At 52.9% G+C, this 14,041-nt stretch overlaps 8 protein-coding genes across 8 annotated transcripts; 7 read left to right on the top strand and 1 right to left on the bottom strand.

The window, feature by feature from the left end:
- The first annotated feature begins 1 nt into the window (after position 1).
- On the top strand, positions 2 to 1,870 carry IWZ02DRAFT_409607 (putative para-hydroxybenzoate-polyprenyltransferase Coq2). Its single transcript, XM_066765701.1, has one exon. The coding sequence runs from the start codon at positions 237 to 239 to the stop codon at positions 1,488 to 1,490; it is 1,254 nt and encodes a 417-aa protein (XP_066618491.1). The 5' UTR covers positions 2 to 236; the 3' UTR covers positions 1,491 to 1,870.
- Positions 1,871 to 1,944: 74 nt separating this feature from the next.
- Positions 1,945 to 2,668, top strand: IWZ02DRAFT_485347 (uncharacterized protein; the record flags this gene model as incomplete). Its single annotated transcript, XM_066769220.1, has 1 exon — positions 1,945 to 2,668. One exon carries the CDS (start codon positions 1,945 to 1,947, stop codon positions 2,314 to 2,316), a length of 372 nt encoding a protein of 123 aa, XP_066618490.1. The 3' UTR covers positions 2,317 to 2,668.
- A 482-nt stretch (positions 2,669 to 3,150) lies between these two features.
- Positions 3,151 to 3,990, top strand: IWZ02DRAFT_502767 (uncharacterized protein). The gene is made up of 2 exons (XM_066770312.1): positions 3,151 to 3,226; positions 3,273 to 3,990. Exons 1-2 carry the CDS (start codon positions 3,177 to 3,179, stop codon positions 3,850 to 3,852), a joined length of 630 nt encoding a protein of 209 aa, XP_066618489.1. The 5' UTR covers positions 3,151 to 3,176; the 3' UTR covers positions 3,853 to 3,990.
- A 1,485-nt stretch (positions 3,991 to 5,475) lies between these two features.
- On the top strand, positions 5,476 to 6,673 carry IWZ02DRAFT_437001 (uncharacterized protein; the record flags this gene model as incomplete). Its single annotated transcript, XM_066766582.1, has 3 exons — positions 5,476 to 5,561; positions 5,616 to 6,382; positions 6,522 to 6,673. The coding sequence occupies 3 exons, from the start codon at positions 5,476 to 5,478 to the stop codon at positions 6,671 to 6,673; spliced, it is 1,005 nt and encodes a 334-aa protein (XP_066618488.1).
- Positions 6,674 to 7,281: 608 nt separating this feature from the next.
- On the top strand, positions 7,282 to 7,851 carry IWZ02DRAFT_437000 (uncharacterized protein; the record flags this gene model as incomplete). The annotated part of the gene is made up of 1 exon (XM_066766581.1): positions 7,282 to 7,851. The coding sequence occupies one exon, from the start codon at positions 7,282 to 7,284 to the stop codon at positions 7,849 to 7,851; it is 570 nt and encodes a 189-aa protein (XP_066618487.1).
- A 970-nt stretch (positions 7,852 to 8,821) lies between these two features.
- Positions 8,822 to 11,970, top strand: IWZ02DRAFT_485345 (uncharacterized protein). The gene is made up of 8 exons (XM_066769219.1): positions 8,822 to 8,914; positions 8,976 to 9,059; positions 9,122 to 9,274; positions 9,314 to 9,988; positions 10,032 to 10,333; positions 10,380 to 10,569; positions 10,610 to 11,059; positions 11,249 to 11,970. The coding sequence occupies exons 3-8, from the start codon at positions 9,248 to 9,250 to the stop codon at positions 11,636 to 11,638; spliced, it is 2,034 nt and encodes a 677-aa protein (XP_066618486.1). The 5' UTR covers positions 8,822 to 8,914; positions 8,976 to 9,059; positions 9,122 to 9,247; the 3' UTR covers positions 11,639 to 11,970.
- Positions 11,911 to 13,144, bottom strand: IWZ02DRAFT_463286 (Tctex-1). Its single transcript, XM_066768343.1, has 4 exons — positions 12,976 to 13,144; positions 12,870 to 12,908; positions 12,740 to 12,814; positions 11,911 to 12,662 (listed from the first exon to the last, which is right to left on the bottom strand). Exons 1-4 carry the CDS (start codon positions 12,985 to 12,987, stop codon positions 12,360 to 12,362), a joined length of 429 nt encoding a protein of 142 aa, XP_066618485.1. The 5' UTR covers positions 12,988 to 13,144; the 3' UTR covers positions 11,911 to 12,359.
- A 321-nt stretch (positions 13,145 to 13,465) lies between these two features.
- Positions 13,466 to 13,906, top strand: IWZ02DRAFT_385966 (uncharacterized protein; the record flags this gene model as incomplete). The annotated part of the gene is made up of 2 exons (XM_066765440.1): positions 13,466 to 13,499; positions 13,554 to 13,906. The coding sequence occupies 2 exons, from the start codon at positions 13,466 to 13,468 to the stop codon at positions 13,904 to 13,906; spliced, it is 387 nt and encodes a 128-aa protein (XP_066618484.1).
- Positions 13,907 to 14,041: the final 135 nt, after the last annotated feature.

The raw sequence follows: 14,041 nt of genomic DNA, 5'->3' as shown, positions 1-14,041 counted from the left end.
GCCTCCCCAGAGTTCGCGTTAGCGGCTTTCCCGTCGAGGCCACGACATTTTCCTCTCAACATAACCTCAACACCACGTCCTGTTTACGATACTCAAGCCAACCGGATATCCTCGGCATTTGGTGTAACCATCGGCCCCATCTGAGCGGTCTGCTGTATTCCAGAATCACTGTGCGTAGGGGGAGACTGTTGTTTCGACATCCGGAAACGACTTTTCAATTTTTTTTCTTTTCCGTCATGTTTACTTCAATCTCAAGTTGCTCATCACGGTTGGGCTCGCTGCGATTAGCTGGCCGAAATGTGGACTTGGCCCCACGGACACTCCGGGAGCGGCCAAGGTGTCTATCCAGGGGGCTAAACTTTCGCAGCCGCACAACCTCAGCATCGAAGCGCGGTGATAGGCGAGATGTTATATCACGAGTCTTTTGTACCCAAAACAGTGCTCGTTTGCAACAAGTCCAATCTCAGCATGATCCGCCGCTTTCAGCGTACGAAGCACCGAAAAGTGGCCTCCTCTCATATTTCCCTCCGTCCGTAATACCGTATGCCGAGCTGGTCCGCCTCGACAAGCCCGTCGGAACCTACTATCTTTTCTTTCCTTGTCTGTTCAGTACGCTTCTCGCTGGAATTCATGCCACGCCAATCACTCCACCATCAACGATAGTGGGCACCACGATGCTGTTCCTGACTGGCGCCCTTGTCATGCGCGGTGCCGGCTGCACCATCAACGACCTGTGGGATCGCAACTTGGACCCACACGTCGCAAGAACGCGACTTCGACCCATTGCCCGGGGTGCCGTCACGCCCAAGCAAGCAGTCATTTTTACTGGCGGCCAGCTACTGACGGGTCTCGCCGTGCTGCTCCAGTTTCCCTTTGACTGCCTCTACTACGGCGTCCCGTCTCTTGCACTCGTCGCTACCTACCCGCTGGCCAAGCGCGTAACCTACTATCCACAATTTGTTCTCGGCCTGACCTTTTCTTGGGGTGCCATCATGGGATTTCCAGCACTGGGTATCGACTTGCTTTCAGACACAGCCGCCTTCAAAGCCGCTGCATGTTTGTACACGAGCAACATTGCCTGGACGGTTCTCTACGACATGATTTATGCGCACATGGATATCAAAGATGACGTCAAAGCTGGCATCAAGTCGATTGCCCTTGCGCACGAGAGAAACACCAAGTCTGTGCTTGCTGGCCTGGCAGCCGTCCAAGTTGGTTTGCTCGCCGCCGCTGGAGCGGCTGTGGGCGCCGGCCCGATCTTCTACATTGGCAGCTGTGGCAGCGCAATCGCGACGCTTGGTACCATGATCTGGAGAGTCAAGCTGAAGGAGATGGGAAACTGCTGGTGGTGGTTTAGACATGGGTGCTGGTTTACCGGCGGTGGCATCGCTCTCGGCCTGTTTGGCGACTATCTGGCACGACTCCTGGGCTGGTATGATGAAAAGAGACAAAATGCAGGACCAGACCCAGATTTTGCAGGCATGAAGTAAGAGCATTCAGCCTCATTTTTATCTTTCTTTGCCAATCCAATCATTCAGTTGTTCAAGATGCTGTGAAAGCCTGTTGTGCTTGCGTGTTTGGTCTGGACGGGTTGCTTTCTGTTTCTCAACGTATACAAAAGTCTTGCCATTCCCTCTTGCTCTTGTCGGAATCCCAAGTGAGAATATAGTATGATCACTTAGCCTGGTGGGATAGGAGGAGAAGGAAAAATCAAGTAGGAGGCGGCTTCTTAGATGCTTTTCGGGACACAAGAGCTGTATAGTGAAAGCAGTGGAGAGGGGTCGGAGCAGGTCAGCACACGCCCCATTTTAACACTGTCAATTCTTGATTCTGCAGACCATGCGCCTGTGCTAAAAGTGGAAACGCCTGTGTAGAAAATGCCGCGATCATCGTCAGTCTCCCGAACAAAAAGACCACACATTCGTCATCAAGAAGGTGCCTCTCATGAAGCAGTCGAGCTTCTTCCTCAACGCGGTCAATGGCAGCTTCCAGGAGGCTAGCAATGGTGTTCTCGACCTGCCGGAGACGGACGAACAAACCTTCGAGATCTTCGCAGATTGGATGCGCTTCGGCAAACTGCCGACCTTCTTCACTGGCCCCGTTCCGACTCGCACCAGGTCTGAGATGACCAATCAGCGGCAGTTCATCAACCTATACATGTTCGCGCATCTCTACCAAATCGTCAGCTTGGAGGACCGCCTCAAGGACGAATACAGGGCCGCATTCTTCCCCAAGGTCCAAGACTCGCTCGACGTGTTCTATGCTTTCCCAACCTACGAAGATCTCAACCCTATCCTGAGCGAACTCCCTAAATAATGTAAGCCCTCTAGAGCTGTCGCCAAATCCATTGTCATCTTTCATGACCATGAGAATGATGGCGCTTTTCTCTTTGAGCTCAGCTACCCTCGCGAACTCAGGGAGAAGATCTCGGAAATCGGTGGACGCGTCGCTGGCGCTAAGCTCTCTTACGTTAACTGTTTGCTGCGCGGAACTCCAGTCTGAATGGTTTATGGATGAACAGGAAACATGGTCCGTAGGTCATTAAAGGCCACCATGTGGGGTAAGTCTCGACATCAAGTCGCTCATCAATTCGCGTATAGCTCGCAACTTCCTGGTCCCCCGTTTCCTTTTCCAGCCTTTTAGTTCTTTTGATTTCTGGAAACCGTCTTCAGGCGCCATGAAACCCTGCTGCTGCTGCAGAAGTCCCTTTACCCTTGTGAATTGCTCACTGCTTCGTTTCGTCGTGTTTTATGGTTCCTACAGCGTTTAATGTGCGAACTTTGGATGAAATTCTGGCCTGATCATTAACACTAGTTGCCGTTGTTCGTCCATTTAATCTTCGTAGGCATTATAATAGGCGTGTAGAGTAATGGAGGGTGTCGGAGAGGAAGCATCAATAGTAGATGTTGCGAGGTGAGTGGAGTGCTAATTTTAGTTGGACGCAACTTTCGGGGCAGAAGGGGTCTGAGTAAATCGGCGTAGACTCCAATTTGACACTGTTGCTATCATTTCTGTGAAATGTTTTTAGGTGCACACTGACAGTGCCGTTGCCCTCGCCACAGGTGGTGCCGCCGGCGTAACTTGTTTTCTCACACCACACAACCTCTGCTCCCAGCCACCTCTCGTTGTTTTCTCTAACACAACAACAATCTCTATAAGACCAAAGGATAATCACCATGGCAATCAACTCGTCCCGCCACTGGGATTGGATGTTACCAGACAACCCGTAAGCAAATGCAGATCTTCCCCGAGCTCAACTGACGAATTGCTAGGTTGAACGTCAGAGTTGTCGTCGACCGTACCGTCTTCGTCCTGAAGAAGAAGGACATCGTGATCCAATCCCAATTCTTCCGCAACGCCTTCAGCAACCGATTCCAAGAGGGAAAGACTAGCACTCTGCATCTCCCTGAGACCGACGCCGATACCTTCGAGCTCTTCACAACTTGGATGCGTACAAGAGAGATCTCACCCTTCTCCACTCACCGAGACCAGACTCCCACTCTGCAGACCGATAATTGCTCGAAGGCGGAGCGCACGTGGGACAGCGCCATCAGCCGAGCCTACGTCTTCGCGCACATGTACATGGTGGAGGACTTCGCCCAAGCGCTTCACGACGCCTTCATCAAAGCGCACTTCTCACCCTGCAACGACGCGCTGTCAATCTTCAACTGTTTACCGGAGGATGCAACACTATACCGACTCTTGGACGAGGTCCCGGAGTACGCCCCAATCTGCAAGGCGGTCTCCAAGGCTATTATGGCATTCTTCAACAACCAGCCAGATGGAGATCTCATGTTCCATTTGCACCTCCCGGATAGCCTCAAGGGCAGGATCATGATGCTTGGAAGATGAAATCAGTCCGTTGTTCTCTGTTCCGATGGCTCTGAGGGATTTTCCGATTGTCCTCTGAGGTAGTTATGCCAGTTTTCGGTCGGCTCACATGTCTCCAGGTGACAATTCGAGTATTCGCAATGGAATGGCTCGGTCGTGCTCTTCTGTTTCCTCTCCTTTGGCCTGAACGAAAACAGATTCCTTCCAAAACATGTCGCTCTCGATTTCCGCTACAGTTTGACGTGCTTTTAATTGTCGTGCCTCAAAGTTCTATGCCTCTGACTTGCGTAGGCATCTGTTTTCTCCTTTATTGCCAGCTGTTTTGGGGCTTTTTTATGGGTTGGAATTACGAAAAAAGAGCGCACGTCACGTCCACACTGACAGTGTCGACTAACAGTGCGAGAAGTACGCTTGTTCCGACTGTGCCGACCCGGACCCTTTGGCTGTAAGCCCGTACGCAGGTGACTCCCGTCGTCGACTTGCCTGTTCACTCTCTGGGCTTCTCCCCGCACGCAACTCTGCCTGGTCGTCTTCCAAGCAACAGCAACTCACCACCTTACCAACAGGAAGTCTCCTCACCAATTTGCTTGACCCCATCTGTGAGAGACATGCTTACTCATCTAAACCATCACTGATATGCTGCCAGTGCCATCTTTGTCGGAAAGCCACACGCCGACGAAGCCTTCCACGTCGACAAGCCCATTCCTCTCGACATCTCTTTCCCTACCACAATCCACGCCTAACATCGAATTCCGACCACTGTTGAAATCGTGTGTTGTGTAGAGGTGACGAAATTGAGTATGAATGGCCGCAGTCGGGACCGACTTCATAGAGCATGTGGGGTCACCATTTCACATGAACCTAATCTCTCTGACCAGCACATTCATGTTCCATATGAAATCGCTGGAATGGTCGCATTGTCCCAAAAAGCTTCAATTCCTGACCTCCCGGCTTCGCGTGGGGAACAACCATTACTTGAAACAACTACGAACAAGAGTTTGAATCCCGGATATGCGCTTCAGAGAACCAGCCTGATTCGTATGATGCCATGCCCACAACCATCGTACTTCCAGGCTTTTTGAAGAGATTCCCCCAGCTCGCCTCTCTGCGAGTTGCTTGCTGTGGAGACTTCGATTCGTTGGGCCGATTGTTAGCCGGAAGAACTCTCAGTGCTTTTTCCGCTACTTTTGGTTGGTTATCAAAATATGCTGGAGAGGAAAGAAGGGTGGGTGGACTGTCTCATACTCTTTGCAGGTGAGGGTGGAAGTTGAAGGGGCACTGAATACCAAGGTACTGTTTGGTTTGGTATGCAACCAGGAGGGAACCAGTTTCTAGACAGTTACATCTGAATCAAGGAGAAATCACACCAGACTTGATGTTCTCTTGTGTTGGTATTATCAACAGAATCCTCACGTGGCAAGGCTCGTGGTTGCACGCTTTGCCCCTTGTTGCTCGTCAACCAGGTCGAATTGACGGTTCCGTACAACGTGACTCATTCATCAGCTACTTAAAGCCTTGCGTTCCGACTTTCTGCTGTCCCTCAGTGGAACAAACTCAGTAAGAACTAGACTTTCAAGTCGAGTGTTGGAGGCTTGAAATCGAATCTTGGTAGCTCAGTCCCGACTCTTGAGTTTGCAAAGGAAAATGTCCCGGTCATCCCAGACCTCGCCTCCCGCTGCATACGTTCAAGGGACTCCTGCTTCTACGATGAGTAGCCCACTCCCGCTTTCGTGAGTACTCTCATAAATCACAACAGAGCTAGTTTCTAACATTTAGTTGTTCAGTGAAAGCGAGCAGGCGATGGTGACGTTGAAAGTTGGTCCAAACGAAAAAGTGTTTGTCCTTCACATAGACATGATTTGCAGCGTCTCCGAATTCTTCAACAATGCATTCAAGGGTCCATTCAAAGAAGGCCGTGAGAAAATGATGGTCCTTCAAGATACCGCGGAAGATGTTTTCAATGCCGTCATGGACTGGATGTACTACCGGAAACTACCAGTGCCGCAGAAAGGCGAACAAGACGAGTGTTGGAGAAAAAATGACCAAGGATTCAGAATTGAGAGGCAATGGGACTATCTCATGAGCAGCTGCTACATATTTTCAACCATCTACAATGTCCCCGCACTGGCCGAAGCCATTTTGGATCTCTTTCGCGAACAATACTCCGAAATACAACCAATCTATCCGACCATGGTGACTATTATCAGGGTCTTCGACAACGTCGCGGAAACTTCTCCACTCTGCCAACTTTTCGTCGAGAAATTTGCGCAGTACTGGGATCCGAGTCAATGCAAAGCCTATGACCATTTGACCAAAGATCTGCCGCAGAGTTTCGTCCTGCAGGCATTGAAAAAGGTCGCTGAACGTCGATCGTCTCTACAAAAGGAAATGGAAAATCAAAATTTGTGCTGGGGCACGCAGGGCTCTTTCTTGGACAATCGTTTTAATGGACCTGTGGACACAGAGCACGGACCAAAAAACCGCATGCGAGAATACAAACGGCGCATGGCCAGTCGCATTGAGAATGCAGTTGTAAACATGCAACGCCCGAGTAGGTTTTGATTTCCAGTCTAGTTTCGCCATCTCATATTTTCCAGGGCACAGCAGGTACCACCGCTACGAGCCTCCTCGATTGTCGAGGGCCCGGCTACAACAAGCGCACAACTATTACTACTGACCCCCCCGTACAGCCACCGTGGGTGTCAAGAGAAAAGAAAATCCTGGGCTGCCGCTACATATAAAAGGTATCCACATATCCAACGGATTCAATCTAGAATACATGTACCGTGTAGTCAACCTTTCCAAATTGGGCAAGTGCGGGCGCTGCGTGGAAATATCCTGAAGCGGCATTCACCCACGTCTTCTCGACATCTCCACGCATCTCCCGACCAATTGATCACCCCTCGTTTTGCACTTCTCGCTTCCACCTCTTGCTCCTCCAGAATAATCCCATCTAGTCCTGCACTTCTCTCTCGGGTAGAGCAGCGACGCTGTCACCTGAATTTCTTCCCAAAGCTGGCACCAAAGTCTTTCTTCTCACCTCTGTTCGCCAACCCAATCCGACTCTTCGACCGCACCTTCACTGCAACAAGTTACGACCTCCAATGAGCTTGACGGCTCGTGCCGTCTTTGAAGAGCGCTGCTCCAGCAGCAAAGCCACTGGAATTAAGGCCATCCCATCTTTACAACCACCTTTGCACGCTTGACAGCTTCACATCGCTCAAACCACAAACATACTCGATGATCCGGAACTTATAAGAAGAAGCGAACCCTGCGCTGAATCCACTAGCGCAAATAATCGGTTGGCGGTATGGCGAAGACTACACCAGATGCCTCGTATGTACCATCAATCATGGGGGAGACAGTGTACTGACACCCAAGCTCAGCGATGGAGAACAGCGGATCGTGACCTTCAAGATCGGCCCAAATCAAAGACACTTCCTCATCCACATGGATATCGTGTGCAAGTCCTCTCCGGTCTTTTCCAATGCCCTGAAAAGCGGATTTAAAGAAGGCATTGAGGGAGTAATTATCCTGGAGGAGACTGAAGTAGAGGTCTTCAAGATCGTCATGGACTGGATGTACACTGGTCGCGTACCCTTGTTCAGAAAAATAAGACCCAGGGATGTTGTCAGATGGGGGCCTCATGAAAAAGTGCTTGACGAGGAAGGAAACGAAGTCGAGCTGGTGTGGGACTACGTGATGAGCGGCGTGTACGTCTTCGCCAAAATGTTCGACATGGTCAAGCTTCGCGATTTCGTTCATACCAGATTCAAAAAGCGCTTTGAGACTGGCATTGACAAGGCCCCACCTTTTCCGAGCCATTCCACCATCATACGCGTATTCAAAAACGTCCCGGAAACCTCCCCAATCTGCAAGACGTTTTCCAGGAAATTCGCGGAGCACTGGATGCCGGCACAAGCGACTCAAGTGGAGCTTGAGCTGTTCCAAGAGTTGCCTCTCAATTTCACCCTTATGAGCATGACCGACTTGGAAGAGGTTCGGGACGAGCGTTCTTGACGATACTTGGTTCTGGTTCGGGTCATGCCGGGAAATAAAGGGAGCCTCCTTGGAAAATTTTGGAGGGTTACCTCAACCAGGGCTCATCCGTTTTCACATGGCAGGGTGTTGATGCGTCTCTTTGCTTCCAATCATCACATTGGCTGGTTCCTAATTTTCGATTGATACTCAGATTCCAGCTTGAGCACGGTGTAGGAAACACTGGCATCCCCTTGGCATTATCTTTCACCCCTCAGATTTATTCCGGAAACTCATATTCTGGCCTGCCACACCCCAGCAGATTCCATAGTCCCCCAAACAAAGTCCAATAATCGTGCTTTTTCCAAAATCAACGGTCCTCAGACCTGTGGGACTCTGTTTACCATGCTGGAACGCGAGATATGCTGATTCCTTCCTCATTGCCCGATTCTGCAAGTGAAGATATATTGCAAATGTGCCGTGCGAGCAAGAGCACGCTGAATGCTACAGTGGAGATTTTCGTAACATGTTATGTAGCAAGACTTGTGGCCTGTAGGCCCTTGAACGGGTGGAGCGTGAGAAAAAAATGCGATGGACGCAGTGGCCCAAAATCAGTACTCACGGTGTCGATGCTCGATGGTTTACTGCGGGAGATGCTGGGAGCCGAGAGGTGATGTCGTGCGGCAATGGTATTCCATCGTCCACGAAATAGGCATTCTGCCGTCAACGAGACAAGACAGCAACCTCAGTGCCAACGCAGTCTCCTGTTTTATATCTTTGACAGAGTGAGCTTGTTGTAAATGCCGCAGAAGAGCACGGAATCGGAAGGTAGGCTGAAAGCGTAGCTGTCGACCGTGTTGACCTGCGGGCAAAATTGAGGTCGAGGTGGATGTCGAGAAACAAGGAGTGTTGTGTCGTTTGGACGTCCCGATTTAGGCTAGTGCGGGTGCGCTGCTGGTGATTTTCTTCCATGAGCGGTCTGGCGCTGAGATTCTCTCTGCACCTCTGACCTACGCGCCCAATGCGACTGGGCCTTCTTCATGGCTGGTGCTACAGCGCTTCGAGCTCGGTGGACAGCACTAAGAGCTTCACGCGTGCGAGAGAGGCGAGTACTTCTCCCGAAAATGCCTTGATGTTTCTAACACCTCGGCTTCGCCCTCAAACAGCAAAGAGCCCACAGTAGCTAAACACCCAGAATTCCCTCACGTACCTTTCTTTGGTAGCATGGCGAAAGCTGTCCCTAACATCTCGTAAGTGCTCACTCCACTTCCTCACTTCCTCTGCGACGGAAATCTATTAACAGTATTTGTAGCGAGGCCGACCCGGCCGTTGCCCAAGCAGCAAGGTCTTCCTCATCCACACCAGCGTCATCTGCAACGAATCGTCATTCTTTGAGAGAGCCTTTAAAAGCGAGTTCAAAGAGGGCAAGACGCAGGTCATGACACTGGAGGATACAGAGGAAGAGGTCTTCAAACTCGTCATGCAATGGCTCTAAACGCGTCAGCTTCCAGAGTTGCTGTGGTCACAACTTCAAGACCCGACGAAGGTCGCGCGAGTTCGCGACGGCGAGAAAGAAGAGCTGCTTTGGGACTTTCTCATGAGCAGCGCATGTATCTTCTCACAGACGTACGCCGTCCATTCCCTTTCCAAAGCCATCGAAGGCCAATTCGACGCACGCTTCAAGATCTGTCTCTGGAACCTTGCCGGATTCAAAACATACCTCACTTATCCCACTATTATCCGGCTCTTCAAGAATGTCCCAGAAGATAGTGGCGCATGCAAGCTTTTCATCGACGAGTTCGCAAAACACTGGGCCACTCTTGACGGTGTTGAGACGACTGGAACTGTGTTTGAGGACTTGCCGGCCAATTTCCTTCCGCAAGCGTTGAAGGCCACCAGCAAGCAGTGGTCTGCCGCCTTTAAGAATATGAAAAGTCTCGTCAGTTCAAAAGAGATAGAGCTTGAGGTGAAGAGTCATGCGTTTCGAGAGAAGGATAAGGAGCTAAGGGAGAAGACCAAGGACATGGAAAGGCAAAGCCGGGCATTCCATCGTCAGTATCAGTTGTTGGAATACAATCGGAAGGAGCTCAGGGCGAAAGGACAACACATCAAGGAAATGAACAGCACCATGGCCCGTCTTTCTACGTCCAAGTCACCGAATCGGGGAAGCGCGAGCAGCGTATGAGGAAATATTTCGGTCTGGACGACTGGACGCTTTGAAGACACACTCGGCTTTCGTCGAGCTATCGCGGGCCTGCTTTGGCACTCAACGAACAATAGCAAAAGAGGGAGGAAGCAAGGAGGACTTTCATAGCTCTTCGAAAGGATATCCAGTTTCAACGTGCCATCAGCCGTGTTCGAAGGAAGATTTCTGGCAAACTATGGACCTGCTGACCTATCACAGCTACCACAAAACAGATACGTGCCCAAGCCGCCTTTCCCAGACACACGATACCACGCCGCAGACCAAAAACACAGGAAGTGGGAGCAGGACGACGCAAGATGATGAGCGCACAAGGTCAAGGTACGCGATTACAAAGGTGGGTTTGCTGATCTGACGACATGTCGAGCGGGCGAGATAGCTGGACTGGGGGTCGCGAGGAATATGAGGAGCGCCGTGGGAGGGCCCTGCGGACTCTTGGGTCGTCGATTGATTTCCCAAGCAAAGTACTGAGTTGCGGCAAGCTGAAAGAGCAAGGAAGCATACTGTACCTGAAGGTTGTCTTTCGACCACACACCACGAGCGTCGTCAGCAGCAGCGTACGCAAACAATGGGACGCTGCTCCCCACGTTTGCTCAGCCTCAACTCAAACCCACTGGACGCCATCAACTACTCTCATCCAGCGCAATACTCACCATCATGGCATTCACCGGCAACTCCGGCCTCCCCCTAGAGCACCACCACATCGCCACCTCCCACGGCACCCTTCACATCTCCTCCCTCAGGCCCAACTCGCCCGACACCAGTACCCCCTCCCCCCTAACCCTCCTCCACGTCCACAGCAACTCCTCCTGCACCCTCTCATTCCACCGCCTCCTCACACACCTCCACACCCACTCCTTCCCCCTGACATCCCACCGCACGCTCCTCCTCGACCTCCCCGGCCACGGCGCCTCAACCAACGCGCCCAATCCCTCCGCCAGCTACACGCAACCCAGCCACGCAACGGCGGCGCTCGAGGCGCTTCACGCGCTGGTCCACCCTGCCACCGCCAACGGAAAATGGCGATGGAGGCGTCGTCGTGCTCGGGTGGAGCCTGGGCGGGCACGTAGCGCTGGAGGGAGACGGTAGCAGCGGACGAAGCGCGCATGGGCGACTCCGGCGTAGGGGAAAAGGGCGAGCGTCCGGTGGATCAAGGGCGTCATGATCGCCGGCGCAGGGCGAGGTGCTGGCAACCTGAAGTTGCGAAGGGGTTTTTGCACGAGGCGCCCAAACTAGAGCAGAATCCCCAGAGCAAAACCCGAAACCGAAACGAGCACGCACAACCGCAACCACGACAGCGCTGCTTCGCAGGAGCGCGACGGGAAAGGCGGAGACGAGGAAAAGGGAGGAGAGCGGGAGGAGGAGGAGGACGAGGACGAGGAAGAGGAAGAAAATGATGACGACCACATGGCCCTGGCCGAGCAAGAAATCTGGCCACCCGCTGCCTTCGATACCTTGCCTTCGCCTACGGAGCCGTCGGCCGCCCACACGAGCGCTGTATCCGCGACGGAGCCGCGCACACCGACGGACGAGCCCGACGCATCATGTTCGACACGTTCAAAAGCGGGCGCGGAATCGACCAGCGGGTGCTCTGCGCGTCGAGCGAAGTCCCCGTCAGCGTCGTGAATGGGGGCGCTGAGCCGTTTGTCGATTTGGATTAGGTGCCGTCTGGGCGGTTGTGGGAGGGGAGGGTTTGGGACATGCGCCGTTTTGGGAGCGGTTTGTTGGACATTGTGGGGGAGGGGAAGAGGGAGAGGAAGGGTGACGGCGGCAGCTAATGTAAGGGGCTTGTGTCTGAAGGGTTTGGTGCTGGAGGATTGGGTAAATAGGCGAGGAGTTTGTATGCAGGTACCTTCCTAGCTGCAGACAGCCGCCATGTTTGTTTCGACAGTGGGTAGTGCGGTCCAAACGCTTCTCGATTGACAAAAGTAAGGAAAAAAAAAAAAAAAAAAAGAAGAAGAAAAAAGAAAAGAAAAAACGCCCAGAGCAGGCCGGCCTTTGCCATTTGAGTTTTTCCCAATGCTCGAATCCCGTCCAGATGCCAGTTTGATTTTCCAGTTTGATGCCACACCGAGAGAGAGCAGCAGCAGCAGCAGCAACAGCAGCAGCAACAACAAGAACACAAAAAAGATCCAAAGAAGCAAACTTCAGCCCCGTTCTAGACGACGCGGACTGACTCCGAGCTCCAGCCAAAACAAGCGGCATGCTCAATACCTAACTGCACAAGAGTATATGCGAAAAAAGAAAAAGTGGCCCATATGATCCCCTTCTCTTTCCAATCTAAATGACAAGTTCTCCAGCGATGGTGTACGTGTGGTTTTCGCGGCAAAAAGTGAAATCGCGCGGTCTAGGAAATGGCGATCCACATGATGTTAATGACGACATCGAGGCCCTTCTTGTCGCCGCCCTCGTACTTGTAGCTCCACATGCCGTCCTTTTCGTTGTTCCAGTAGGCGCCGGCGGCGCTATGCATGCCGCGGCGGCCCACCTTGGCGAGGCTTGCGGCGGCGTCCTCGGTCGAGTCGCTGTCGGCGGTCCGGCTGAAGGTGGGGGCGTGCTGGATGATGGTGCTGTTGATGGCGTACTTGAACGGCGGCTGGTTGTTGGGCCCCGTCGACGTCTCGCTGATGAGGGATTTGAGGATCGAGTTCTGCGTCCTCAGGTCAGACTGCGGGCTCCTTGATGCAGACGCACGTGTCCCCGCTTGGGGGCGCAACCTCGACGTACAATTATCGTCTCGTTCCACTCGGCCGTCGATGCGTGAACGTAGCTCTCTGCCTTGCCAATGGCGGCATCGCAGGCCTGGTGGGGATTCCTGTCAGTCTGGGGAGATGGAAAGATGGAAGCGGCGGCGTACGTCGGTAGCGATTTGCTTGAGGCGGGTCTCGGAAACGGGCTGCAAAGGGTGTTATGTTTAGCAGGTAGGTAGAATAGGAGTATGCGGGATCCAAGACTTGTCTTACAGGGGCAGCCATTGTGTGTGATATAGTTTGGAGGAGGTGTTTAAGCAACGGCAAAGGGGAGCGGACGGTGTTTTGCAAGTGTTTTTGCGGCAAGACAGGGAGTCGGGATGTTGTGTTGTGCTATCAGGAGCTGGCTCTGCAGGCGGGTGGGTGGGTGAGCTGGTGACGGTTGCGGAGCGACGGGCAAGCCACCGCTGGCAGACGAGTCGAGTCGATCGGAGGCGGCCACCACCCGTCCGAGCGGGGACCCCCAATCACGGGCGACTTTCCCGACCTTGTGCGGCGTCGACAATTCGTCTCTTTACATCGTCACTCCGACAAATTCTTCACAGACGTTCTCGAGGTACATTCTAGCCGCCAGGAACACCTCTCCAGCTTCTCCGTCAAACACATCGCATTATCGCGCCGAAATATATACACGCCCGCCCTTGTCACGCACGCCCCAAAGCTGCCCTGCGCACGCTCCCCAAGGAATCTCCGCGATATCATCATGTCGAGCCAGCCCCTCCTCCAAACCGCGCCTGGTAAGAGCCCAGCTTCCAGCGCACATGTCACTGCATGCTAACCTCTACCTACAGGCAAGCGCATTGCCCTGCCCACGCGCGTCGAGCCCAAGGTCTTCTTCGCCAACGAGCGCACGTTCCTGTCCTGGCTCAACTTCACCGTCATCCTGGGCGGCCTCGCCGTCGGTCTCCTCAACTTTGGCGACAAAGTCGGCCAAATCAGCGCCGGCCTCTTCACCCTCGTCGCCATGGCCGCCATGCTCTACGCCCTCATCACCTTTCACTGGCGCGCCAAGAGCATCCGGCAGCGCGGCCAGAGCGGCTTCGATGACCGCTTTGGTCCGACGGTGCTGGCCATTGCCCTGCTGGCGGCCGTCGTGGTCAACTTTATCTTGAGGGTGACGGGGGCTGGTGGCTCGCACAAATAAGTCGCTTACGTGGATCGATAAGCTGAAGGATGCGGACATGTTGCAGGGTGAAAAGGCATGAATGCAGCGGTGGGCAGGCGCTTTGCGAGGCGAGGAGTTGGATACCGGTTTGGATTCGCTGTACATTGTTTTTTC

Source organism: Phyllosticta citriasiana, assembly GCF_038021145.1.
Source record: "Phyllosticta citriasiana strain CBS 120426 chromosome Unknown IWZ02scaffold_17, whole genome shotgun sequence".
NCBI classification, from domain to species: Eukaryota; Fungi; Ascomycota; class Dothideomycetes; order Botryosphaeriales; family Phyllostictaceae; genus Phyllosticta; species Phyllosticta citriasiana.
Note: the sequence above shows the minus strand (reverse complement) of the source record. Positions and strands in the feature narration are given on the sequence as shown.